General features: G+C 44.4%; 1 protein-coding gene and 1 pseudogene across 1 annotated transcript; both read right to left on the bottom strand.

Moving 5' to 3' along the window:
• Positions 1-7189: 7189 nt before the first annotated feature.
• Positions 7190-8611, bottom strand: LOC120836511. The gene has a single exon (XM_042287785.1). It carries the CDS (start codon positions 8603-8605, stop codon positions 7250-7252), a length of 1356 nt encoding a protein of 451 aa, XP_042143719.1. The 5' UTR covers positions 8606-8611; the 3' UTR covers positions 7190-7249.
• Positions 8612-10888: 2277 nt separating this feature from the next.
• Positions 10889-17622, bottom strand: LOC115314197 (annotated as a pseudogene).
• Between the last annotated feature and the right edge of the window lie 8205 nt (positions 17623-25827).

Genomic DNA, 25827 nt, shown 5'->3' with positions numbered 1-25827 from the left:
GGCCCGCTCCGTCGATATCCCAGGCAACGCGGTGGTCTGCCCGACGCCATGACGAGAGCCGGCCCTCCGGCAATATGCAGCTGATGAGTCAGGCATCCAGGCCTAGCCCTGACGGAAGCCAGATAACAGCCGTGCGTGTCATCGACCCGCAGCCCATGACACCTTGAACCCGCCACTTGTCAGTTCCTACGTCGATCACCTGGTCATACGGTGCAAGTGCCACCCTCACCTCGTCGTCAGGAACGTAATGAAGCAGCCAATGAATCTAAGCCCGGGCGTCCCACTTCGTAAGGTGCACGACGACACATCGCCGTCCCTTGACGACGAGGTCGCCCGCTGCGAGGATCTTCCGCTTATCCTCGGGTGACTTGAAGGTTATAGTCCAGACGTGGTTCATCTGGTACGCGCCCAAGGTAAGAACCTGGGGGAGCAGTGCCAGTTGACTCAGAGTATCGCAAAAGTCTTGCACACGGTACGGCAGTACCCGGACATCGGCGTGAAGAAACACGGTGTTGAGCACCGTAGGGCCTTTGGCAGAGGTGGGAAAATTATCTGATTTTCCGAAGACGCAGAGTTATTCCTGTCACGTGGCCCAACTGGGCCACTATCGCTGCTCCGGTGGATCCTGCCATCCCACGTCCACACTCGATGAAAGCGGGAGTAGAATGGGCCACGCAGACACGGTTGCACGGATTAGGAACGAGCGGTGGTTTATTCGCCCTGTACTGTTTGGCAACAAATTCAGTGGGGCCATCTATTGGGTAGCCCCGACACACTTCCGGATCACATATATTTCCTAATGTTTTACTCATCATTATTTTATCATGAGAGTGAATAAGTCTGACAGTGCTATAAGGAACCATTTCCAGAAGATAGCATGTATATTTGATATCGCAAATACTGCTAAATCCGACATCTAGTTCAGAACTGGAAGTGGATGGGGGCTATTTGCGCACTGGCGCAACCACGGTTCAACTTATGCGAGTAAGAGTGAATATTTGTGGCTATGGCGCTCCACACCTAAAGGTGAAGCGTAAGCATCCTCCTGTAATTTTTCTGACCTCTTTCAAAAAAAGCAAGAGTACGCGTGAATAGCTTTGATATGCGCTGAAGATGAGCGGGAGCAGAGATTCCGAAAACCCCTTTTATGCCGTAACACTCCGGTAAGGAGGTGCTTCACGGTACTTCCAAAAATGATTTTCTGCAACCTCCGTGTACCGAACTAAAAACAAAAACAAAAAAATCTCGATATCGGTAATCCTGGAAGCGAAATGAAGAAGATTTAGCTGTTTTTAGTCAAATACAGAGCCGCTTCGGTTCCCTTTAAAAGCGGTAACCAGGGTGCGCAGGCAGATTAGTGAACGTGAAGCTGCAGGACTTATAGTTCTCCTCGCGGAATCTCAGTCTGCCCGCAACCTGCTATCCTTGAGGAGCGCCCTTTGTGCGCTGGACGCCGCGCTCCTGAGAAAGCCTCATGAGAAAGCCAAGAAAACAACGTGGGCTTCTCCCAAATCGAACACGCCTTCGGACTTGGTTTAACCAAGGTTAATCGTATTGCTATTTCTGAGTTTCCTGCTGGCGAAACGAATTGTTTGCGTTTTAAAAAGGCAAGGTACGGCAAAAGAAGAAAAGAAAAAGGAAACCTTTTTTGTCTGGATTTACATTTAAACTTTCATTGTACCCACCCCAAACTGAACCAAAAAAGAAAATCAAACAGGCAATCCAAAAATAAATAAAGTGGTTGAAAAATTGCGAGGAGAATACGAGAGGTGATTTCCTGCTTTTATGTTCTCGGAGGGTTGGCGGGGAGGGATGTGAGGGTCGGGTTCCTTTTCTCTGCTTGCGGGCCGGTCATTAAATTCATCTATTAAACGTGTTTTACTTTTTTTAATGGACATCGCTTAAATATAATATGTATTTGTGACATCATATTTCCGCGAGCGCAGCTGGCCATGTAAACAGCGTGCCCTTCGCCTAACGGTGATCGTGCTTGCCTCCAACACAAAAGGCCGAGGTTCGATGCCTGGCCGCAGATAAACCTTTCTGTTGTTTTCGTAATGTCGCGTTGTAGTAACTTCTTGAACCCTGTTGCTCATTCGAGGTTAAAATGTTCTACGCGCCGAACCTTCTAAGCCGAGTGTTCCAGGAGCGCACTCGTCTACATAAGCTGCTCCGCGTGGCGGGCCGGATTCAGCCTCGTCCCAGCGTCCGATCCTGATGTCACGCCGACTTCGACGCACGCGACGCTACGTTGTTTTCGTCTGTCTGCTTTTTGTTTTGGTCGCCGAGGAAACGTTTTAGTTTCCTCGGTTATTCTTTGATTCGTCACCTCCTTATTCCTGACAATATGTGAATGCTTTGCAGCATGTTGGTGGTCGTCATCCTTCATCGTGCCAAGTGACATGTGTGGATCGTGACCAAAGGCTGCGGCTGCCAAGAGAAGTTTGCCCCGGCGGTAAGCTGGTAAGTCAGGAGAAAATGTTCTCGCTGCCTTAACGCTCCTTTTTTTTCTCTTTTGCGGGTACCAGTTATTTGCACCTGCTCTATTCTGTATATTTCTCAAGAAGTTATTTATCGTTCACTAATCCTTTGGGCGTGCCACAAGTCTGAATACAAATTTTAGCATTTGTCTTTGTTTGGCCATAACACAAGTGGTACTTATTGGCTCTCCATTCATTCTGTGCAGAGCTAGTACGAGAACAGTTTACTATATTTGCCGGACCATGCGTCATTCCATCGAATCCCCTAGGCAAGACGTAGCCAGTCAACTTTGTTATGTATACTCAGATGTTCAGATATTTTCCTATAACCTATTTTTTGTCTGGGTTTACATTTAAACTTTCATTGTACCCGCCTCAAAGTTGCACAAAGCAAAAATCAAACAGACAATCAAAAAGAAAAAAAAAGAGAATATGGTCAGAAAATGGCGAGAAGAAAAAGAGAGGCCTCCTTTTATGTTCTGGGAGGTCTGGTGACAGGGAATGTGAGGGTCGGGTGCCTTTTCTCTGCTTGCAAGCCGGTCATAAAGTTAATATTTTCAACGTGTTTTATTTGTTTTTAATAGACATAGCTCAATTTTAATTCGTATTTATGAAATCGATAACGCGTCATATTTTATACCCAACTCCACATGCTCACGTCGACTACTAAGAGCCTGATAGGAACCGAAACCTGACGATCCAAATACAGTTCCTGAAGCCTCTCAGTGCTGTGTTTCGGCCAACTAACATCTCGACGATGACTTGTGGGGAGTTGGCGTGGCGATGGCCACGCGCAATGCCTGGTGATGAGGCGAATCTTTGCCTAAAATTTGCAACCTATCGTGCAAGTTGCTTTGCTGCAATAATTATTAAGATACCAAAATATATTACATGCTGATATGAGTATAAGGGTGACTGTATATTTATCAAAATTAAGAGCAAAATTAAAAGCAAAAGTATTAGCAAAGGTAGCAGTATTAGCAAAAGTAGCAAATAGTAATAGTAATATTTAACGGATCCCGGAACGATAGGGCAAAAAACTATATAAGGACAGAGTGCAGAAAGTACAGTTTTTGTGTGTGTGCTGTTCGTGTTCTATTAGGTTTTCAATCTTTCTCAAGGTTTTACACTAAACCAAAGCGCTCCCATACAAAAGAAAGACATTAAGTTGAAACGTTTTTCGTTTTACACAAACATACTAGAACTTGTGCTATCCTAGTATACTTGCCCGCAACACCACTGACGAAGAAGCGTCTTTGCCGCTGTGTAATTTCGGCGGTACTTGTGGATTTTTTCTTCCGACTTCCCCCTCGCCAAACATAATGATGTAGTAACGGGAATTGTGTCGTTCTCGTTGACGCTGGATTATCTCATAAGAACGATATTCAAATGCAGCCCATGGAATTAACACAAGCACTGTGTGAGCACCAGTGTTGGGTAAAGCACACCTAAAATGTACTTCAAGTAAAATACAAAGTATTTGATAGGTTATGCATTTTAAGTACAAACCTCGGGGCAATGTATTTGAAATAAAGTACAATAAATACTATGTACTTTCAAAGTAAAGTACAGGTAGTTTTTAATCTTTCTTCTTTCGGAATACTTAAATATGCCCTTTTAGTTCTTTATAACAAGGTTCTTAAACGCGTGACCCACGACTCTCTGGGATGTGGCCCACAGGTATCCCGCGTCTCCGAGCCCCCGTTCCCAATGCCACGAGCATGCCATGTGCCATAATTATTTTATTTTATTTATTATTTATTTTTATTTAAGAATACTGTCAGCCTTCACTTGAAGGCTATTACAGGAGAGGTAGCAACAATATATATAGTCATATAAAAAATTTGAACTCTATACATATGTACGTAATAGAAGACTGTTATACAATTTTTAATTGAAGACAACGTGAATCATATCGCCACACTTTGTAAAAAGAAGTGAAATAGAAAAAAAGGAAAAACGCCCTTCTTATTTATTGCTGGGTAAATATCTTTTCTAAAGAAGACTCGAATTGGGACATATTTGCAGAATTAATGACATAATCTGGAAGTTGGTTCCAGTCTTCAATTGTTTGCACAAAGAATGAATATTTAAAAACGTCTATCCTACTATTATACGGTTGGATTGTTTTATTGTGATTTAATCTGCGCGATCGTTTATGTGTTTCATTTAAATATAGTTCAGGTTCAATGTTTAAGTGATTGTTATACAACGCAAATAAGAACTTTAGCCGCGCTATTCTCCGTCTAGTTTCTAATGATTGAAGTCCACACTGGCTAAGCATTTCAGTCACAGAGTCTGTTCGTTTGTATTTATTAAGAATGAAACGTGCAGCCTGCCTTTGAATTTTTTCTAGTCTATTGATGTCTACTTTTTTGTTTGGACTCCATACAATGCTGGCGTACTCTAAAATAGGACGGATCATTGTCTTATAAGCTGTGATTTTGGCATTACTAGTTGCATGTTTTAACTTTCGTTTAAGAAAGCACAAACTTCGATAGGCAGAGGAGTAGACATTATCTATATGGGTGCGCCATTGCAAATCGTGTGAGATCACCACACCAAGGTACTTAAAACTGTTTACAACACTCAAATTAACATTGCCTATATTATAACAAAATTTCAAAACGCTTTTTTTGTTCGTTATATGGATATATGTCGACTTACGAAAATTTATTTGCATTTGCCAGTCCTCACACCATTGCCTTAGATTTTCCAGGTTCCTATTAAGAGCTAATTGATCATTAGTATTGTTTATGACAGAGTAAAGAAGGCAATCATCTGCAAAAAGTTTTAGTTTTACAGGTTCTGCAATATGCGTAGCTATATCATTTATATATATCAAAAACAATAATGGACCTAAGACTGAGCCCTGCGGGACTCCTGAGGTTACAGATAGAGGTGGAGATATGTTTCCATTTATCTCAACTTTTTGACTCCGATTTGACAGGTATGCTTCTATCCAGTTAACGATTTTATCACACAACCCTATCTTTTTTAATTTGAATAATAATTTTTTGTGAGGTATGCGGTCGAATGCTTTTGAAAAGTCTATACAAATTACATCGATCTGTTCCTTATTATTTACAGATAAAGAAAAATCATGAAACGTTTCAACAAGCTGCGTTACGGTTGACAAACCATTTCGAAAGCCATGCTGATGAGAGTATAACGTCTTTCGCTCCTCTAAAAAAGTAAATATATATTTTGAAATGACGTGCTCCATCACTTTACAGCAAACGCTGGTCAATGAAATAGGCCGGTAGTTTTCTATCGTAAAGCGGCTTCCTCCTTTAAACACAGGGACGACACGTGCGGATAGCCAATCTTGCGGGAGTGACTCCGTTTGTAATGATTTGTCGAAGATAATTTTTAAATAAAAAGATAGCCACTCTGCATATCGCTTTAAGAATTCATTCGGTATTTTATCCGGGCCTGTTGATTTTTTTGTATCCAGTGACAATAGCTTAGCAAATATTCCGGACTGGCTTATCTCTATTTCTGGCGTACTCGTTTCAATATCAGAATGAAAGGCCTCATCGAGATTTTGTACGTCGTGGGCTGAAAAGACTGATTGGAAAAACACGTTAAACCGATCTGCCATTTCTGCACTGTCAGTAATGACCACATCGTTTTCAACAATCTGCTCGATCATTCTTTCCTCTTAAGAAACGCCAGAATTTCTGAGGGGCAGTTTTTATAAAGTTGTGAAGAGTCACTGAAAAGAATCTCTCTTTGGCTTGTTTGAGTGATGTTTTTAATTTAATTTTTAGAGCATTTATATGTTCTTTAAAACCTTTTCTGTGCCTTTTGATTTGACGTTTTAGGTGGATAATTTCACGCGTTATCCAGGGATTTGTGCGATATGTCTTTTTAGTTTTATTGGGAACAAAGGAATTAATACAAAAGGAAGTAGTAGTTTTAAAAAAATTCCACAGATCATCTACTGTACTTGTAATGCTTAGTTGGTCTAATGTTTCTAAGGATGTCTCTAAGTAATCTATAATACTTGTATCGTCTGCGCGAGTAAAGTCTTTAACAATTAGGGGCCTAGCAACCCTGCAATGACCCTGTCGTGGTAGTGGAATCGTAAACAAAATCATTTTATGGTCTGAAATTCCTTCTACAATTGAAATCTCGTAATCCGATATGTTTTCTGTAATAAAGACAAGGTCTAATGTTGACTGAGACTGGTCGGTGATTCTAGTGTATTCCTTGACTATTTGGGTAAGGTTGTGATTAAACGTTATGTCAATTATTTTTTCTCCGTTAAGGATATCAATGCCACCAGCTGTCAAAAGAGCCCAATTTACATGGGGCAAATTAAAATCTCCAGTCATGATTACCTTGGTAGTATCATTTACATATTTGCACAAAAACTCATTCAAGCCCTCCAAAAATTCTACTGGTGCGTTTGGCGTTCTATAAACCACTCCGAAAAGGAACGTTCGACTGTTATAAGAAATTCGGCACCAAACAGTTTCATCACAGTCGCATTCAAGCCCCACACAATCAATGTCATTTCTCAAACAAATAGCCACACCCCCGCCTCTGGTAGTTCTATCACACCTAACTAATTTATAATTGGGGGGAACAATGCAATCGCTTTCTATATTGGAGTTTAGCCATGTTTCCGTAATAGCTACCACATGGGGACTGTGGGCAAGAAACAAAATTTCTAGAGCTTCAATTTTATTAACCACACTTCGGGCGTTTAGGCTAATAACTCTCAATTCAGGTGGATCGTTTTCAGCCGCCCTTGCATCGCGTCAGTTGTAGGCTGCCCCACTGGGTTGAACACGACGTCGCTGGTTTAGATTAAGATCCCACACAAATGTTTCACCATTAATCTTCAGCTTGTCATGTACAAGTGATACCTTATCGCCCTTTGCTCTGTTCGATGCCGCGCTTCCCCATAATAGTTTTCTTACTTGCACTGTTTCTTTTGCGTAGTCACTACTGATACTGAGCTTAGTTCCTTTTAGTTTTCTACAGTTTTTAAATATTTCCTCTCTCTCGTTGTAGTCGAAGAACTTTATGATTACCGGTCTATTCGTTTCCTCGCGCTTACGTCCAAGTCTGTGAATTCGCTCAATCGAAGTTACTGTGATGCCGAGAGTCTCCAGGAAGACATCTTTCGTTACGGTTCGCTTCAGTTTCTCAGTGCTTTCGTTGTGTTTTTCGGGTAAGCCAAATATAAGTAGATTATTTCGCCTTCCTCTATTTTCTAGGTCAATTAGCTTTTCACTTTGCTGTCTGACTGTCTGTTCTAGGTTTGCAACGACTTCCTTTAGACTATCAACTTTCACCATTTCGCTCTGAATATTTGACATTGCATTTTCCAGTTTATTAATTTTTCCGTGAATATTATGCATTTCTTGCCTAAGATTTGCTTGACCACTTTTAACTTCTTGAAGATCCTTACTCATCTGGCCCTGATTTTCCAAAATCTTTTCTAACTTCTGTTCTATTGTTAATGGTCCTGGGTTCGATTCAACGTCCCCAGAAAGCAGCAACAACATTAACCGACGCCAGCAATCACACAAAATGGCAAAACACTTTTGAGGGCACGGCACTATCACCACAAATTTGTAGCTATTTTTATAACTGTGCTGCTTGTATTGTAAACCAACCTGCAGAAGTAGTTGCGGAAATTTAGCCATGCTGGCCGTCGGGTGAGTGCCGAGCCCTCTGATGTTGGCCGGGTCTGGTCCTTGCTTTTGTAGTGGCGTGGTGGATGACGTTTCGCGCCCACGATGAAAATCCAGCCAATGGGGGCGGATGATGACTTGTTGTTGTCCGATGCTGTCCTCGGGTACCGTGAATGGCGTGTTGGATGGCGTTTCCAATAGTATCGGCATCACCTGCAGAAGTAGTTGCGGAAATTTAGCCATGCTGGCCGTCGGGTGAGTGCCGAGCCCTCTGATGTTGGCCGGGTCTGGTCCTTGCTTTTGTAGTGGCGTGGTGGATGACGTTTCGCGCCCACGATGAAAATCCAGCCAATGGGGGCGGATGATGACTTGTTGTTGTCCGATGCTGTCCTCGGGTACCGTGAATGGCGTGTTGGATGGCGTTTCCAATAGTATCGGCATCACCTGCAGAAGTAGTTGCGGAAATTTAGCCATGCTGGCCGTCGGGTGAGTGCCGAGCCCTCTCATTTTTATGTTTTAAAGTTTTATATCGTCGATTTATTTAAAGGTGCTTTACCCTGTGCACGCATTTTGCACTATTCTGTTTCTTTATATTTTGGAAGAAGTATTGCTTCGTCCAAATATTTGCTTTTCAGCCCTTTCTCATGTAAATCAACCTTCACAACTACTAGAGTACACGAGTGCGAGCTCTGTGCTCAAAAAGGCACCTCGGCTGCACGAACTCTTGCTCAGCAGGAGTAACGTCTAAAGTCCAAGATTTTTCTCTGACTTTAGACGTCTATGATCTCGGGCTTTTGTTCTTAGACAGGGGAATAATAGTGTGCTTGCTCTCGTTCTATTAAGGCGAAAGGCTTACTTGTCCCATTACGCGAAAAAGCGGCATTGGCGTTGTGCCCGAAAACTGGCCATAAAAATAGGTCGCCAAACACGCGTCTCAGAAAAAAGAACACACCAACGCAGTTGTTTTTTCACGGAAGCCGGAGGGGGCGCTCAAGGTCAGACCGCACGGGCCTCAGAAATAGAAGACAAACAAAAGCACAGCAAGGCAGATGCTTCGTCACGAAAGCCGTCGTGAAGCCGCCGGGGTTCGCCGCGCCTGCGCAGTGGGGGAGCATGATGTCACCGCCGGAGAGACGCGTGCGAAAGCAAGACGTGGCGCGCGCTGCTTGTACGAATGCGCTGCGTGTAGGAATGTTTTCGCATTCCAACACAAAAGCAGTCTTAAGTGTCTTTGGCGAGTTGTGAAAACTGTAATTATTGTGGTAGAGTGGTGTTTTACATTTTTTCATAAAACCAGTTGTGGACCCAAAGTAGTCGTATATGCAAATAGAAGCTAAAGAGTGAAAATGATGAGCTTACAAAAAGCAGAAAGCACAAGGTTTCTTGTCTAAGAAATCTATGAGGTGTCGCTGGGACAGCCGGCTGCTTTACAACGTGAAACACCAGTGTTTGTTTGTTTGTTTCTTTCTTTGTTTTTGTCTCAAAATAACAGAACATTGCCCCCGCCCTCCCCCACCCCCATCCCACCCTTTCTAGTTGGACCTAGTCCTTCGGGGTGGGCTACTTGCCCCCCCCCCCCCCCCCCCTCCCCTTTTCGCATGAGTTTGATACCCCTGCCCTATACATTGTTTTTTCTAACTGGTGATGCATTGCTCCAAGGGTAATCAGGAGTGCACAAGTTATTTCCGGAATCGGTGGCGAATTTGGGATAAAGTCAAGTGGCATCAGGGTTGACAAATCATCATTTAGTGATTCAAATCGAACAAGGCCAAATTGTGGGAATGTACTTCGGAAGTCAGCAGTTTCACTTTCCTCGGAAAGTACCAGAATTAAATACTTCAAGTAAAGTACGAGTACTTACTCAGTGAATGAACTATGAGTAAAGTACAAGTATTCTAAACCTCCTTGCAGTGAGACTTGTACAATGTACTCAAAGTATTTCCCAACACAGGTGACCACACGACTTGGCCTCATGACAATCAATGCGTGAACAAGTATACGGGTGGTGACTGGAGCCAAATCGCTCCCGCGACTGGAAGAGCCGACCCCTAACGCTGTCTGCAGCTTAGCACGTGCGATGTACTTGCCAACCCCAGTGCACGACTGCGATGAAGGTTGGGCGGCATACAATCAGAACAAGATCGTGTTGCCCATTCTGCCTGTAACTTGAAGAAGTTAACGCCACCTTTTTCTCTAACTTTGTTGCGACTGCCATTACGATTTTTAATCTAACCCATGTTTTGTAGGTTGTGAACGTGAAAGATTACTGCTGCGCGTTTTTTAGTGAAAGTCCAAAAATAGTGGCATTGTACCTTTTATAAAAGAGTCAAGAGGCTAAAAGTATATTTTTGTTGCAAGTAATAAACCAAAATCTCCTTCAAGTACCCGAAATCTTGTTTGTAAAAAGTACATTTTACTGCCCTCTTTTTGGGCGGATCTTTTATCACGCATTCTATTGCACAAAAAGTGCAGTGCAATTAAAAAAGAAACAATTCATAGATGTACTTGAGCGATATGTGTGTTTTGATCGTTATAAAACCAGTCTTGCTTTTTTTTTTCTACAAACCTGCAGTGCTGAAGTGGAAGAAAAATTCAATAATTGGATGGTGCAATTGGAGCAGGCGAAAAATATCACTTGTGGATGATTGGTGCCGTGGTTAACAAGGGAAGTAACTTTTGTTGCGGCAACTGCAATAAACCAACACGTTCATGTGCCCTTTGTTTGAATCTGTCATTGATAAATTGCATATATTCTCTTTAGTTAGTCATGTGATGCTCAGTAACTTCAAGCTGGGCTGCGTTGCGGTACAAGCATTTCCTGTTGTATCCTTGATATATTTTTTCTATTATATCTATTTCAATCTGCATCAAGAAAAAATTTGTAGACGGTATCTGTAACTTAGTAATAAAATGTATTTAGAGTTATCGATTCTATTTCAATGTCCTCCTGGACACGTACGCCTTGCGTTGCATGCGGTTTCAGAAATGAGCGTTCGTAATTCAAGGGAAACAATAAAGGAAATGGTTAGTTCAAACTTCAAGGTGGCACAGTGTTTAGTTGAGAAATCTGGAATATGGCCTTGGCGGACCAAACAAGAAATATAATTAAAAGGGAAAAAATGAGAAAAATATGAAAATGTATACCTGGAGGAATGGCTGCTCGGACACTCGGGCGCTAGCTTTAAAGTATTTCATCGACCTCCATTTTTATTTATTTATGTTTTGTCACACAACAGTGTCTGGGGTAAGGGGATACGAAATACGCGCTCTATTGCATTTCTGGCATATATGGAGGGGAACGGCGTTCGATTTCCCCACAAACAATTGTTTTCTGTGGAATTCAATTTCTAGGAAGTTCACCTGATATAATTAGACTGTGGCTGCGTTTACGTGGATGCGACTGTCGCGCATCGAATCGAGATTTGACTATTTCCATTGATAGTAGATCGGTAGAAAAAGAAAAAATTCACATGGTCTCTTATGTTATCCTCAGGGTTCTCCCCAGGAATTTCTGAGAGGTGGACATGACCGGGGGAGGGAGTGAAGGGGGGGGGGGGTAGCATTCGTTTTTTTGTTAGGTTTCTTGGGTCGTCGCGTCTGTTTATCGCTACCCCCCCCCCCCCCCCCCCCCCCCCCCGGGACGCTGCCGGCGGAGCGCCGCTGATATAGAGAAAGAAAAAAAAGAAAGGATGAAAGCTGTTTACAACTCTCTGTAACGCCGGATTAGAGCGCAGCTCTTGAGGAGGAGGAGGGAGGGTAGGGAGGGATAGGATGAAAGGGTACTGAGGGATAGGTGACTCCTTCAGGTCACGTGACCTCAGGTTGGTCACGTGACCTCAGGGGGCACGTGACCTCAGGGGGGTCACGTTACCTCAGGGGGTAACCTTCATGACTCTTGTGAGGGTAACCCTCGTAACCCTCGTGAGGGTAACTCTCGAAATCCTCGTGAGGGTAACCCTTGTGACCCACGTGACCCTCGTGATTGTACTCGTTTGAGGGTAACTAACCCTCGAAACCCTCATGAGGGTCACCAGGGTTACTCTCACGAGGGTTACGAGGGTAACCCTCGTGATTGTACTCGTTTGAGGGTAACTAATCCTCGAAACCCTCATGAGGGTCACCAGGGTTACTCTCATGAGGGCTACGGGGGTGACCCTCGTGGTCCTCGTGAGGGAAACCTTCGTGAGAGTAACCCTCGTAACCCTCACAAGGGGGGTTACGAAGGTTACGCGCGCTTACGACGACGGCGACGGCGACGCCGCTCAAGCCGGAAACGGGCGCCTAAAAGCTGCGCTCTAGAAGAAACACGCCGAGCGCCCGCGCTTTTTGTTTGAAGCAATGTCGCAGTGACGGCAATCAGCGATGCGATAGCGAACCATAACGTGGCGGTGCGCGGACCTGTTGAGTACGACGGCGACGGTCTGCAGCCATGTGCGCAGGCAAAATCGCACCATTAAAAAAAAAAAAAAGAAACGAGTGGTAGGCGGTCAGTTGGAGCGATGGGCGGCCAGTCGGAGCGGTGGGCGACGAAGCCACTGCCGCCCACCGTGGGGAGAACCCTATAGTTATCCCTAAGACGCCTTGGAGGCGAAAGCCCAAGCGCCGTTGCATTAAAGACAAACACCCATAAGTTACTTAATTCACTTTGATTCCTCTTAATTTGCTTGTCATCCTTCTTAATTTAATTGCCTCTAATTCGCCTGAGTGGTCACGTAAATGTGATAGCGAACTTCTGAAGACAGCGCGCTCTCTCACGGCGCACTTTTGGCGCCATTTCATTGGTCCCGGTAATAGCGAACCTCCGATGACAGTGCGCTCTCTGACCACGTACTTTCGGCGTATTTTGGAAACACCAAGATTTCGGGACACGCACGCTCCGCCACAACTTACGCCATCTATCAGCCGCCGTTGCGCTGGCGCTCATAACTCGATGGACCAGAGCAATTTTTTTTTTCAATGCAAAGAAAACTAATCACTCAACCTCTTTGCACTTATGTGTCACTTTTTACTACGCTGCCCTCAAGAAGCAAAAAAAAAAAAATTGGTGGTCGCAGGTTTGTAATAACTATCGCCAACATGCAACCAAACGTTTACTCATTAGTTCCAATATAGGGCCGCAGAAAAATCATGTCTTTTCGACATTCAATGCAAACCTCAAGAGAACCACATCATCAATTTAGTGGCATTTTCGTGTATTTATACCCTGGTAGCACACGTCATCGGGAATCAGATAGCAGACGGCGAACGGGCGGGTATAGGCCATAGGAAATGCACGTCTGCCATTTTTGTTATCTTTCTAATAATTCGCTACTCCCGAGTTCACGTCTGAAAAAAATAAGCAAAAAACTTTGGAATAAACGACGTTCGTGTTCCCAATTTCAGGTATGTACGTTTGAAATTCGATTTTTGCTAGGCGTGCGAAGTGTGAAAATTTTTACGGCCGCACCCTGTATATGTTCTGGTTGCAAAACGGGAATTCTGTGCGATTTTGGGCAACGATGAAGAAACTTCCACTTGGAAAGGGATACAGTTTGTGGACAGCGATAAAGGACTGCGCTCGTCTTATGGAAAGCATGCAAGAAAAATTTTATTTATGCTTAGCGCCCACTCAGAGCTCGTCAAAGTAGATGTTCGTCATTCGTAGGCAATGCACTAAAACATACTTGTATTCATTGGATATGAGGTGTACATAGCAATCAAACGAGCGATTATAATAAATAGTGTGCTTCCATGCTTCTCTAATTTCTCATGTAAGAAAGAAAAATCTTTTGCTGCAATTTTTTTTTTCTTGAGTGCTGCTTTAAAAACGGTTTTGCGGATGAGATAGATAACACCGTTTCACTTCGAACATCAACAGGGACGCAACAAAAAATGTAAGTTTCCGCCACTGGGCTGCGTTCCGGAGTTGTTTACAAGCTTTGGTGTGGTCCCGACATGTTCATGTGTTATGACCGCTTCACGGAACAAAAGCGGGAATGTTAAAATTATACACTTAGTTCCGAACTTGCGGGTCGAGGTAATTTACACTGCCCACTTTGGAAAAAAAACCACCACCTTTCCGCAAGGCTTTTTTTTTATTTTTTTATGTGCATTTACTTTTATCGATTTCCAGGTTTAAAGGGGCCATGAAGTTAAATAAAATTTTGGTTTGGAGGGGGGGGGGGGGGGGGCTAGTTGGCACATATCGATTAAAAGATTAAAAGGCGTGTCTAAGGTGGTTTCCTTTTAGTTGCGGCCAATTTTACATAGGTCAGACCGGCCGATGCCTTAATGAAAGAGCGCGGGAACACAAACTAGCCGGACGCAATGATTCGGGTGAGCATCTTGCGGAGCACTGCGAACGATGCGGATGGTAACCTTTGTTAGAGCACGCAAGGTTTATTAAGAGAGGGAAGAAGGAGATGGAAAGGGGATAAATCGAAGCTTTCGGTGTACACAAAGCAGCTGACAAATGCGTAAGCAGCCCTTTTATCTGCTAAACAAAGAAATTGTGTTTCTTGAGGGCTGCGTGTGATGAGCGATAGGAACCTTTATCTGTTGCATGTGTTTAGGCGATGGGGATGAACAGTTTGACAATTTTCCGTGTTTTATTAAATCAGTTGGAAGTTGACACTTGTTCGTGTCGTACGTGCTTCTTTTTTCGTCCTGTTCTGTTATAATAATAATATTCTTTATTCAGACAAGTGTCTAGGAGGATGGGGCAAAAGGCGATTTAAATCGCCTGACAGGGCTCCATCCCCCTGTACAGTCAGCAGCACAACGTACAGAAACATAGGAACAAAAACAATCAAATACTAATAGTGGGATTACACTAAGATACATTGATATAACAAAAGAAATGAGGCCGGAAACTTTAATAAATCATGTTATACCTGAAAGGTACGTTTTCAGTGTTCGTTTAAATGTGTATAGTGTGTTGGAATTATTTATCATGGACAGTATTTCAGGGTGGTTGTTTAATAGCTGTGCGATCTGATTAAGTATTCTTTGTTTACCCTAGTTTGTGCGTACTCTGGACTGAGTGTAGTGGGTATGGCGAAATGAGTATATTGATGCATTGTTGATGTAATTTTCATGTACAAACTGAGGGTGGGCTTTTTTTTTGTAAAACATGTAAATTGCCAGTTTTTGAATGAGTGATTGTTCTACCGTAGGAAGAGAATACTTGATAAAATATGGGCTAGAGTGTTCCTTATATGAGATATTGGCAATTGACCGAACTGCTCTTTTCTGTAGAATGAGCAGCTTGGATATACAGGTCTGTGAGCACGTACCCCATACCAAACTGCAGTAATTTAAACGAGAATGAACAAGAGTAAAGTATAACTGTCGTTTTAACCAAACCGGAATGATATGTTTGAGCCTATTTATAATGCCTATTGACCGGGAGATGTTTGGCCGAATCTGATCAATATGATAAGACCAATTAAGGTTTTCCTGAAAGTATACACCTAAAAACTTGTGAGCTTTTACATATTGAATTTCACTATTTCTAAATCGTAGGTTAAGTTCTTGATTAATACTTTTATTTTTTGCTCGAAATATGATATACTTTGTTTTCTCGGTGTTTAGCTCTAATTCATTACATGTCAACCATGCACTTAACTCTAACATCCAATCATTCGCAAGTGATTCAAGCTCATCTATGTTGGGACCAGAAAAAAATACGTTTGTATCATCGGCGTATAGCACAATGTCAGGTGTGTGGGGAATGTTGACAATATCATTAATATACGCCAAAAATAAGAGTGGTCCAAGGATGGACCCCTGGGGAACACCATATTGTATTTTACTGATTTCTGATTTCTCGCAACTTAAAGTCGTATATTGAACACGATCTGATAAGTAATTTTGAATAAGTTCTAGGGCTACTCCTCTAATACCATAGTTATACAACTTCTTCAGAATTATTTCATGCTTAATAGAATCAAACGCTTTCCTGAAATCTAAAAATATTCCTAATGTGTAAAGCTTGGTCTCAAAATTGGTTAAAATTTTGTCCTTGATTTTCAGTAAAGCTTCCTCGGTTGATTTCCCTTTTTGAAATCCATATTGTTGTTCAACAATTAGGTTATTTTTAATAAAATGGTCAGACATCCTGGAGTTTATTATCTTCTCTATTACTTTTGAAAATACTGGCAATACAGATATAGGTCTGTAGTTGTTTAAATTATTAAGTGGCCCACCTTTGTGTATTACTGATACTCGGGCGATTTTTAATTGAGCAGGAAATATCCCGGTGCTTAATATTTTGTCACAGATTGCTGATAGTGGTTGACATATTACCCCAGCAATTGCTTTTATAGGTTTAACTTTCAACTCATCATCGCCGCATGCGCCGCTGTTTCTTAATGAATTTATTACGTTAAGCACTTCAGTCTCTGTAGTTGGTGACAAAAATATAGACTGTTGTAAACATACGCGGGTATGAAACTCAAAGTTTCTTTCCTGTTGTAAGGAGAAGGTCGGAGCGCCCGAAAGCAAAAAATGAGCATTAAATAGATTTGCAAGTTCTCTACCAGAATAATCCACGTCATCTATTCTAAGGACATTGGGGATGGTACTGCTTGACTTGGACATCAGTTCTTTTGCCGTCTTCCATACTTTCACTGGATTATGTTGAATTGTAATGAATTTATTTTTATAATAGTTTACTTTCACCTTTTTTATGTCGGAGTTTAACTTGTTCCGCCTCTTTTTGTATTCAGCCAGTATATCGAGGTCTTTTGTTTTTATGAATGTGTCGTAAAGTTTATTTCGCTCATTAATTCGTTTGAGAAGTGTTACGGTAATCCAGGGTTTCCGTGATTTCTTGTGTCTTTTAGCTTTCCTAAATGGGAACGCATCTTCATAGGCTTCTTTTATCTTTTCTATAAACTTATCGTAGGACTTACTAGGGTTTGGCTCATTGTATATATCATTCCAGTGTATGGTCGATACAAGCGTAACGAAGCGTTCGATACTATAATCGTTTATGTCTCGATAATAAGGGTTAGTTATATTCGTTTTATTGTAGCCGACGTTTGCGCATGGAAGAAAGCAAAAGAGAGGTAAGTGATCACTTAAATCCACCGTCAGTACACCAGATACTACGTCATTTCTCATTGCATTGGTCAAACATAAATCAATTAAAGTTTCCGTCTCAGACGTAACGCGGGTAGGACAATCAATTACATTTTCATAACCATGTGATTGCACGAGATCTAAAAATTCTAATTGCCATGAGTCAGACAACATCAGATTAATATTAAAATCACCAACTAGTATCATAGGAAGTTTACTCTCAGATGCATACTGAAAAATTTCTTGTAAGAAGTCTAGAAAAACACTAGGTGATCCGGATGGCGGTCTGTATACACAACACCTATAATGTAATCACGACACCCTACAAAAAGACACTCATAATTCGCAGAGACACGAGTATATTCAGAGATAACACTGCATGCCAAGTAGCTTTTATAGTAAAGGGACACTCCCCCACCTTTTTCCCCAGTTCGAAATATCTCTGTGTGGTAGTAACCGTTAAATTCAGGAATATGTGAATCATTCGTAAGCCATGTCTCAGTGAATGCTAGGATATCAAAGCGTAGTTCTAGGCAGTCAAGTAACTGTTCAATTTCGTCACATTTGTTCCTAATGCTTCTTGTGTTTAAATGAAACACAGATAATCTATTGTCATTGTGTGCAATGTTTCCATTAACAAGATTTCTGAACGAATTGTTATCATAATAACTGTGTTCTGTGGAAGAAATACCCATTATCGAAAAAATAAAAGTAAAAGTGAACTTCGCGTTTCTGATTAACGTATCAGTTCCAGGTCATCTTCGCGTTCTATCCTGATAAGACGGTCACCGGCGGCTTTTCTCACGAACATCTTTCCTTCTTTGTGCCATGCAAATCGATAGCCCTTTTCAGCGGTTTTGGTCCTAATCTGCCAGAATAACTTTTTGTTTTGAGCTGTCAGGTTTTCATAGATTCGCACTGTAGATTTCATCTGCCTTAGGCGCGCATTTCCCTGTAGCCACTTATCTCGGGTGAGACGTGACGCAAATCGCACTAAGATGACTGGAACTTTGTCGGACTTGGGGGGGAGTCTGTGTGCTGCCTCGATATCTTGCTCGGTCAGCTTTGGTAACTGAAGTTGTTCCGAGAGCGCGTTTAGTTGACCCAGTAAGTTTTCATTTGCGGAAGGTGCCAGCCCGTGTACTTCAATGTTTTGCCTTCTACTGTACTGTTCTAGATCGTTCACTTCGCGCCTGAGCTGTTGGACCTCGGTGTCGCCACTTGTTTCCACCCTCTCGATACGCTTTTTTAGCTCGCTGATTTCGTTTTTCTGCTGCTTAACTTCGGTAAGGAGTACGTCATACTGGTCAGACATGACCTGGACCGAGCGCTCGATTCCATCAACAGTGTTCTTGATTTCCATCAATGCGTCAACTTTTGCGTGTAGTGTCATCAAAACAGAGAGTTTTCTACTTATTTCCGCAAGTGTGTTTCCATCATCTTTTTCGTTGCTTGATTTGGGATTTTCACCTTCTGGATCAATTCTTGCTTTTGCTTTCTTACAAGTTAGACACGTCCAGGCTTCCTTCGAAGCAGCACTTTTCTTTTTGAATGCGCTTTTAGACACTCCCGAACACGCCCCCAAGTGGAAGCTGAACTCACATTCAGCACAACACATAAGTGAGTCACTTTTTGGCAAGGGTTCATCGCACGCTATACATGCTGAATCCCCTTCATCGGATGACATCGCACTAAAACAATCCTAAATTTAGTGGTAGCAGTAGCAGCAGCAATGGCAGTGAAACTTATAAGTTTAAGGAAATAGAAAAAAAAAAGCAATGCACCAACCTGGAATTGTAAGTTCGACGTATTAGGGCAAGAAGGTACTGCCGTTGCCGCTGCTAGACTGCTTCTGATGCGCCGTCTTGAAGACAGTCGTTTTATCCGCGTTAGCGTGGTGACGTCGCTCAGCCTCTTTGTCGCTGTCCAATGGCGGTCAGGTGATAGCTTGCAGTAGTCGGCGGCGTCCAAGAGCAACGAAGCAATTCAGCGGTCAGTTGGAGCTGGAATTGTAAGTGCGACGTATTAGGGCAAGAAGGTACTGCCGTTGCCGCTGCTAGACTGCTTCTGATGCGCCGTCTTGAAGACAGTCGTTTTATCCGCGTTAGCGTGGTGACGTCGCTCAGCCTCTTTGTCGCTGTCCAATGGCGGTCAGGTGATAGCTTGCAGTAGTCGGCGGCGTCCAAGAGCAACGAAGCAATTCAGCGGTCAGTTGGAGCTGGAATTGTAAGTGCGACGTATTAGGGCAAGAAGGTACTGCCGTTGCCGCTGCTAGACTGCTTCTGATGCGCCGTCTTGAAGACAGTCGTTTTATCCGCGTTAGCGTGGTGACGTCGCTCAGCCTCTTTGTCGCTGTCCAATGGCGGTCAGGTGATAGCTTGCAGTAGTCGGCGGCGTCCAAGAGCAACGAAGCAATTCAGCGGTCAGTTGGAGCTGGAATTGCAAGTGCGACGTATTAGGGCAAGAAGGTACTGCCGTTGCCGCTGCTAGACTGCTTCTGATGCGCCGTCTTGAAGACAGTCGTTTTATCCGCGTTAGCGTGGTGACGTCGCTCAGCCTCTTTGTCGCTGTCCAATGGCGGTCAGGTGATAGCTTGCAGTAGTCGGCGGCGTCCAGGAGCAACGAAGCAATTCAGCGGTCAGTTGGAGCTGGAATTGTAAGTGCGACGTATTAGGGCAAGAAGGTACTGCCGTTGCCGCTGCTAGACTGCTTCTGATGCGCCGTCTTGAAGACAGTCGTTTTATCCGCGTTAGCGTGGTGACGTCGCTCAGCCTCTTTGTCGCTGTCCAATGGCGGTCAGGTGATAGCTTGCAGTAGTCGGCGGCGTCCAGGAGCAACGAAGCAATTCAGCGGTCAGTTGGAGCTGGAATTGTAAGTGCGACGTATTAGGGCAAGAAGGTACTGCCGTTGCCGCTGCTAGACTGCTTCGCGCCTTTTATCCTTTTATTCGACATGAAATAAATTTTCGGCTGGTGTAAATGATTCTACCATTCGGGGTTTACTATTCGCATATCGTTTTGTGGGCCAAAATAAAGAGGGTAGAAAGTAAAAAGCCAGCTTTTCGGTACGAACATTTGGAGATATAGGGGACTATTTTGTACTTTATTTCCCTTGAAAGCTCTCCGCCTTTTCACTGTGATACATCCGCGTTACTCAGAGCATGTCACCGTTACCCAAAGCACGTCAGCGGTATCTAAAGCACGTCAGCTGACCCGAGCTCACGCATTGCACACGAGAACTGCGTCACTCGGATGTATGCACTCGTCACCAAATATTTGGATTCGCGTTCGTGGTCAAGGAGTGCCCTGCCGGAAGTTATTATCACTTGCGAATGACAAGTTATATGGTGTGCTCAAAAAGCACGGTGAAAGCTTCGAGTCACCGCACCGGTACAAAAGCATGTCACGACCACGTGATTTCTCAATCCGCTTTGAGTTGAGAATCAAAGCTATGGAGGAATCAAAAAAAATTTCATGACTCCTTTAAGTGGATTACAATATGAATATAAATGAAAAGGGAGGAGGGGGGTGTATTACGTGAGTGGGATGCTCTGCTAATCTTTTGAGGATGTCACTTTCAGCTGAGTCATTGGGTGGTTATTTTTTGTGTCAGCGGCACGGTAGCGTGATAGTGCTCATAACGGCGCGGAAGGTGCTATAGGACCACGTACCCAATTAGAGAACCACAAGCAGCAGTAAAGCATGTGAATAATAGGCAGTATCATGATACTCCTCAAACATAGGATTTCGGAACAATTCTTTTTAAAAGAAATTCCATTAACACGGCGGTCGTAGCACAGAGCTTCGCATAAGTCAACGGAGCGGTGCTGGCGGGGCCGGAGGACTCCAGAGCAAGGCGGCGGTGGCGCCCTCTACTAGCATCCACAGAAAGAGTAACATCTCCGGCCGGCATCTGGACTCTGGTTAACATGAGCTTTCAGAAAGCTTGTTCTTTGAGCTTGTTCTTTGCATAAAAACAAACAGAAAAAAAAACTATTTTTTTGTAAGAACTTTTATTGGAGATTGGTACAAAATAGCAGGCACCGTGATGGTTTTAAAAAAGATTACTTTACAAGGTTTCGCGGCACAATTAATATTGTTTTATACAACTACGTCTCACCGGTGATTTCAGGTAGCGCGTCCCGACCTGGCCGCGTGCTGACTTCTGTAATGATTCACGGCACGCCCGCTTGGGAGACGGGGGATGGCAACCCTGGAATCCCTTCCACTGTATCTGTTTCGGCTACGAGGTTGCCGATTAAAGCCAAAGTAGAAGAGTAACAGTTGACGCTATCGAATACGATACTCCTGAACCATTAGAAGCAGCTGTGCAGTTTCCTTAGTGGCCGAGGCGGGAGAAATGGCGGCGTTGCGATCGCCGATAGTTAGGCTCCTCTGTACGGACCGGTGTCACTTCTTCGGGGAATGTTCTATGGCAGTATACTGAGTTCTAGTAACGTTGGATGTACATTCGGCACGGAATGAAACCCGAACGCCGGAACGCGCGGCCATCGAGACAGGCTGCTCCAGCTGGTGGGCCCCTGGGAACTAATGAAAATACGTCCGGTGTTCGAGGGTGCGGGTCCTACAAAGATGTGCTCGACCTTCGCGCGGCGCGTCTGGGACTTCCGCGTTTCGCCGGTGGCGCGCTCTAAGCGCCGTCACTCAGGGTGTTTTCGTGTCGCCGCACTGTCGCCCAGTCGACACCTTCGGCTTGCGCGCGGAGCGAGAAGGTCGATGCTAGTAGAGTTCCTGTATAGGCTCCCTACGAGCGTAGAGGAACTCTAGATGCTAGGAGCAACAGCAAGCTGCTTGCGCGCGCGCGAGCGGAGCACGCTCATGGAGTCTTTTCCTCCTGGCGTGCGCAGTTTTGTTGTTTGTTATACGTATTGTAATTTTATAATTAGCAGTACTTATAGCAAAACAGCGCGACATACGAGACAGAAGAACAAGTTGGGACACATGACGAGTGCTGACTCCCAACTGAAGGTTGCTACTACAAATATTTAGTATATAATACATGATCACATCTATACGTCCACTCCCAGAGCTCGTTCATTAACCTCCCTTGTTCTTCAGGCTCGTATGCCTCGCTGCAAATGCCATAATGCAGGTCTAGCAACTCGCGCACTCAGCACACATTTTTGTTAATGGTAGCTACCTGAGCCTTGAAGAATACGCCACTCTGTGCAGATTCTGGTCCGATCTGTCCAGCGCTCCCATTAATTATCGCTTTTATATATCAGATGCCCAGTCATATCTGTTCAGCGCTATCATTAATTATTGCTTTGTGTATCTCAAGGGCGAAATGAAAGTTGAAACATTTCGTGCAAAGAAGACCCGTAGTGCTCAATGACGTCTCACCGGAACTACGCGGAGGCTCCGGTGAAAAACGTGGCGTACACGGTTTCTGAGAAATAGTGAAACGACATAGACGTGAAATAAAATTTGTTTATTGACACAACCGTACTCTTTTCGAAAAAAAAAATTAAAAATGCTGCAACAAACCGCGACGCGGATGCCTCGGTTTTGATAAGCGATGCGCATGTTTTTGTGCGAGGTTATCAGTCGATTCTTATAAAAAGCGAGGAACTGCTCGCTGAAGCTCTCTTTGGTAACCACCGATATGCCAGGCGTATCGATTCCGGAGCGGAATAAATTCACCACCCTGTCTGAGCAGGGCCTATCGCAAAGAGCTATGGCCAGGTTAAGCGGCCACCCATTGTCGACTGTCAATAGGATTTTGCAAGCGTTTCATTACGAATTATAAAATTACGATAGGTATAACAAACAATAAAACTGCGCACGCCAGGAGGAGACGACACCATGGGCGCGCGCAAGCAGCTTGCTGCTGCTCCCAGCATCGACCTTCTCACGCCGCGCGCAAGCCGCAGGTGTCGACCGGACGACAGTGCGGCGACACGAAAACACCCTGAGTGACGGCGCTTAGAGCGCGCCACCGGCGAAACGCGGAAGTCCCAGACGCGCCGCGCGAGGGTCGAGCATATCTTAGTAGGACCCGCACCCTCGCAACCCGGGCGCATTTTCATTAGTTCTCAGGGGCCCTCCAGGTGGAGCAGCCCGTCTCGATGGCCACGCTTTCCGGCGTTCGGGTTTCATACCGTGCCGATTGTACGTACTACTGTTCCGCGATAAGGTGACCGTAACAATTGCCAAAAGGCTGCCCAACTTTTTTCTAATTGTTGCGAGAGAAGTGAGGAACACCCGCTAAACTATGCCACACAGCTGTGGCATGACAGACTCTAGCAACAAAAGCATGACATTGTTGCCCGATCATGACGAAGCAATGTCGCGAGGAGCGTTGCCTCGTCATGCAGTGCAAATGTTGAGAAGATGCATGCGGCAACAGTTGACAAAAACTGATGTACAGCTGCAGTGCCGTTGTGGCGCACAACGTCTGCCGAATAGGTTTGAGCAACAGTCAACCAACAATGGTGCCGAGTGTTTCCGAAACAATTCCTCGAAACATCTATCGAAACCTAGCGCAAAACTGTTGTGTCGTACGGTTGGAAAACTTTTGGAAAGCAATGTCTGGCGACTGCATTCTGGCAGTATAAATGCAAACTGTTTTTGAATCTGCCACGGGAACAGTTTGCTGACTGTAAAAACGGACGTTGCGATGACTGTTTTTAAGCTTTGCTTTCCGAAAGCAAAAAAAAAAAAAAAAAAAAAAAGTTACGTTGCCACAACATTTCGAAACAAAGGGCCTGACGCTACCGCAACATCAGTCGAATAGTAGCAAAACAGCAGTTCTGCACTCTCGCAAATGCAAACGTGACGTTGTTGGCGGAGCTTGTGTTGCGTGATAATGTTTCGCTTACGGCTGCGCTGGTCTTTTCCGGAATGTTTAGCAACAACAGGACAGCACACACTTTGCTGGGTAAAAGCAATGCTTCGGTAACTGTTGCGAGCAAGAAACAGTCAACGGTTGACCGACACAGTTGCCGCTGTGCTTTAGCAGCGGACACTTCTGCAGTGTTATGACTGCTGCTGCAACATTGTTGTGCGATTGCAATGAAACTGTTTTCATGTTGCGAAACTTTGTTGCGCGGTCTGTTTTCACAACATAAATAGTTACCTGGGCATTGGACCTTTTTTTTTGCGAATTCTCTTCCAATGTTGTGTCAACACCGTGTGCTACCTGGGTATAAATACACGAAAATGCCACTAAATTGATGATGTGGTTCTCTTGAGGTTTGCATTGAATGTCGAAAAGACATGATTTTTCTGCGGCCCTATATTGGAACTAATGAGTAAACGTTTGGTTGCATGTTGGCGATACTTATTACAAACCTGCGACCACCAATTTTTTTTTTTTTTTGCTTCTTGAGGGCAGCGTAGTAAAAAGTGACACATAAGTGCAAAGAGGTTGAGTGATTAGTTTTCTTTGCATTGAAAAAAAAATTGCTCTGGTCCATCGAGTTATGAGCGCCAGCGCAACGGCGGCTGATAGATGGCGTAAGTTGTGGCGGAGCGTGCGTGTCCCGAAATCTTGGTGTTTCCAAAATACGCCGAAAGTACGTGGTCAGAGAGCGCACTGTCATCGGAGGTTCGCTATTACCGGGACCAATGAAATGGCGCCAAAAGTGCGCCGTGAGAGAGCGCGCTGTCTTCAGAAGTTCGCTATCACATTTACGTGACCACTCAGGCGAATTAGAGGCAATTAAATTAAGAAGGATGACAAAGCAAATTAAGAGGAATCAAAGTGAATTAGGTAAATTATGGGTGTTTGTCTTTAATGCAACGGCGCTTGGGCTTTCGCCTCCAAGGCGTCTTAGGGATAACTATAGGGTTCTCCCCACGGTGGGCGGCAGTGGCTTCGTCGCCCACCGCTCCGACTGGCCGCCCATCGCTCCAACTGACCGCCTACCACTCGTTTCTTTTTTTTTTTTTAATGGTGCGATTTTGCCTGCGCACATGGCTGCAGACCGTCGCCGTCGTACTCAACAGGTCCGCGCACCGCCTCGTTATGGTTCGCTATCGCATCGCTGATTGCCGTCACTGCGACATTGCTTCAAACAAAAAGCGCGGGCGCTCGGCGTGTTTCTTCTAGAGCGCAGCTTTTAGGCGCCCGTTTCCGGCTTGAGCGGCGTCGCCGTCGCCGTCGTCGTAAGCGCGCGTAACCTTCGTAACCCCCCTTGTGAGGGTTACGAGGGTTACTCTCACGAAGGTTTCCCTCACGAGGACCACGAGGGTCACCCCCGTAGCCCTCATGAGAGTAACCCTGGTGACCCTCATGAGGGTTTCGAGGATTAGTTACCCTCAAACGAGTACAATCACGAGGGTTACCCTCGTAACCCTCGTGAGAGTAACCCTGGTGACCCTCATGAGGGTTTCGAGGGTTAGTTACCCTCAAACGAGTACAATCACGAGGGTCACGTGGGTCACAAGGGTTACCCTCACGAGGATTTCGAGAGTTACCCTCACGAGGGTTACGAGGGTTACCCTCACAAGAGTCATGAAGGTTACCCCCTGAGGTAACGTGACCCCCCTGAGGTCACGTGCCCCCTGAGGTCACGTGACCAACCTGAGGTCACGTGACCTGAAGGAGTCACCTATCCCTCAGTACCCTTTCATCCTATCCCTCCCTACCCTCCCTCCTCCTCCTCAAGA

This window comes from Ixodes scapularis, unplaced genomic scaffold, assembly GCF_016920785.2.
Source record: "Ixodes scapularis isolate PalLabHiFi unplaced genomic scaffold, ASM1692078v2 ptg000312l_1___fragment_3__unscaffolded, whole genome shotgun sequence".
Taxonomy (NCBI): domain Eukaryota; kingdom Metazoa; phylum Arthropoda; class Arachnida; order Ixodida; family Ixodidae; genus Ixodes; species Ixodes scapularis.
This window is presented reverse-complemented; position numbering and strand designations above follow the sequence as displayed.

What these genes read in the sequence shown, in the direction of transcription:
- LOC120836511 (XM_042287785.1), bottom strand. Translation starts at nt 8,605, where the DNA reads ATGGCTAAATTTCCGCAACTACTTCTGCAGGTGATGCCGATACTATTG.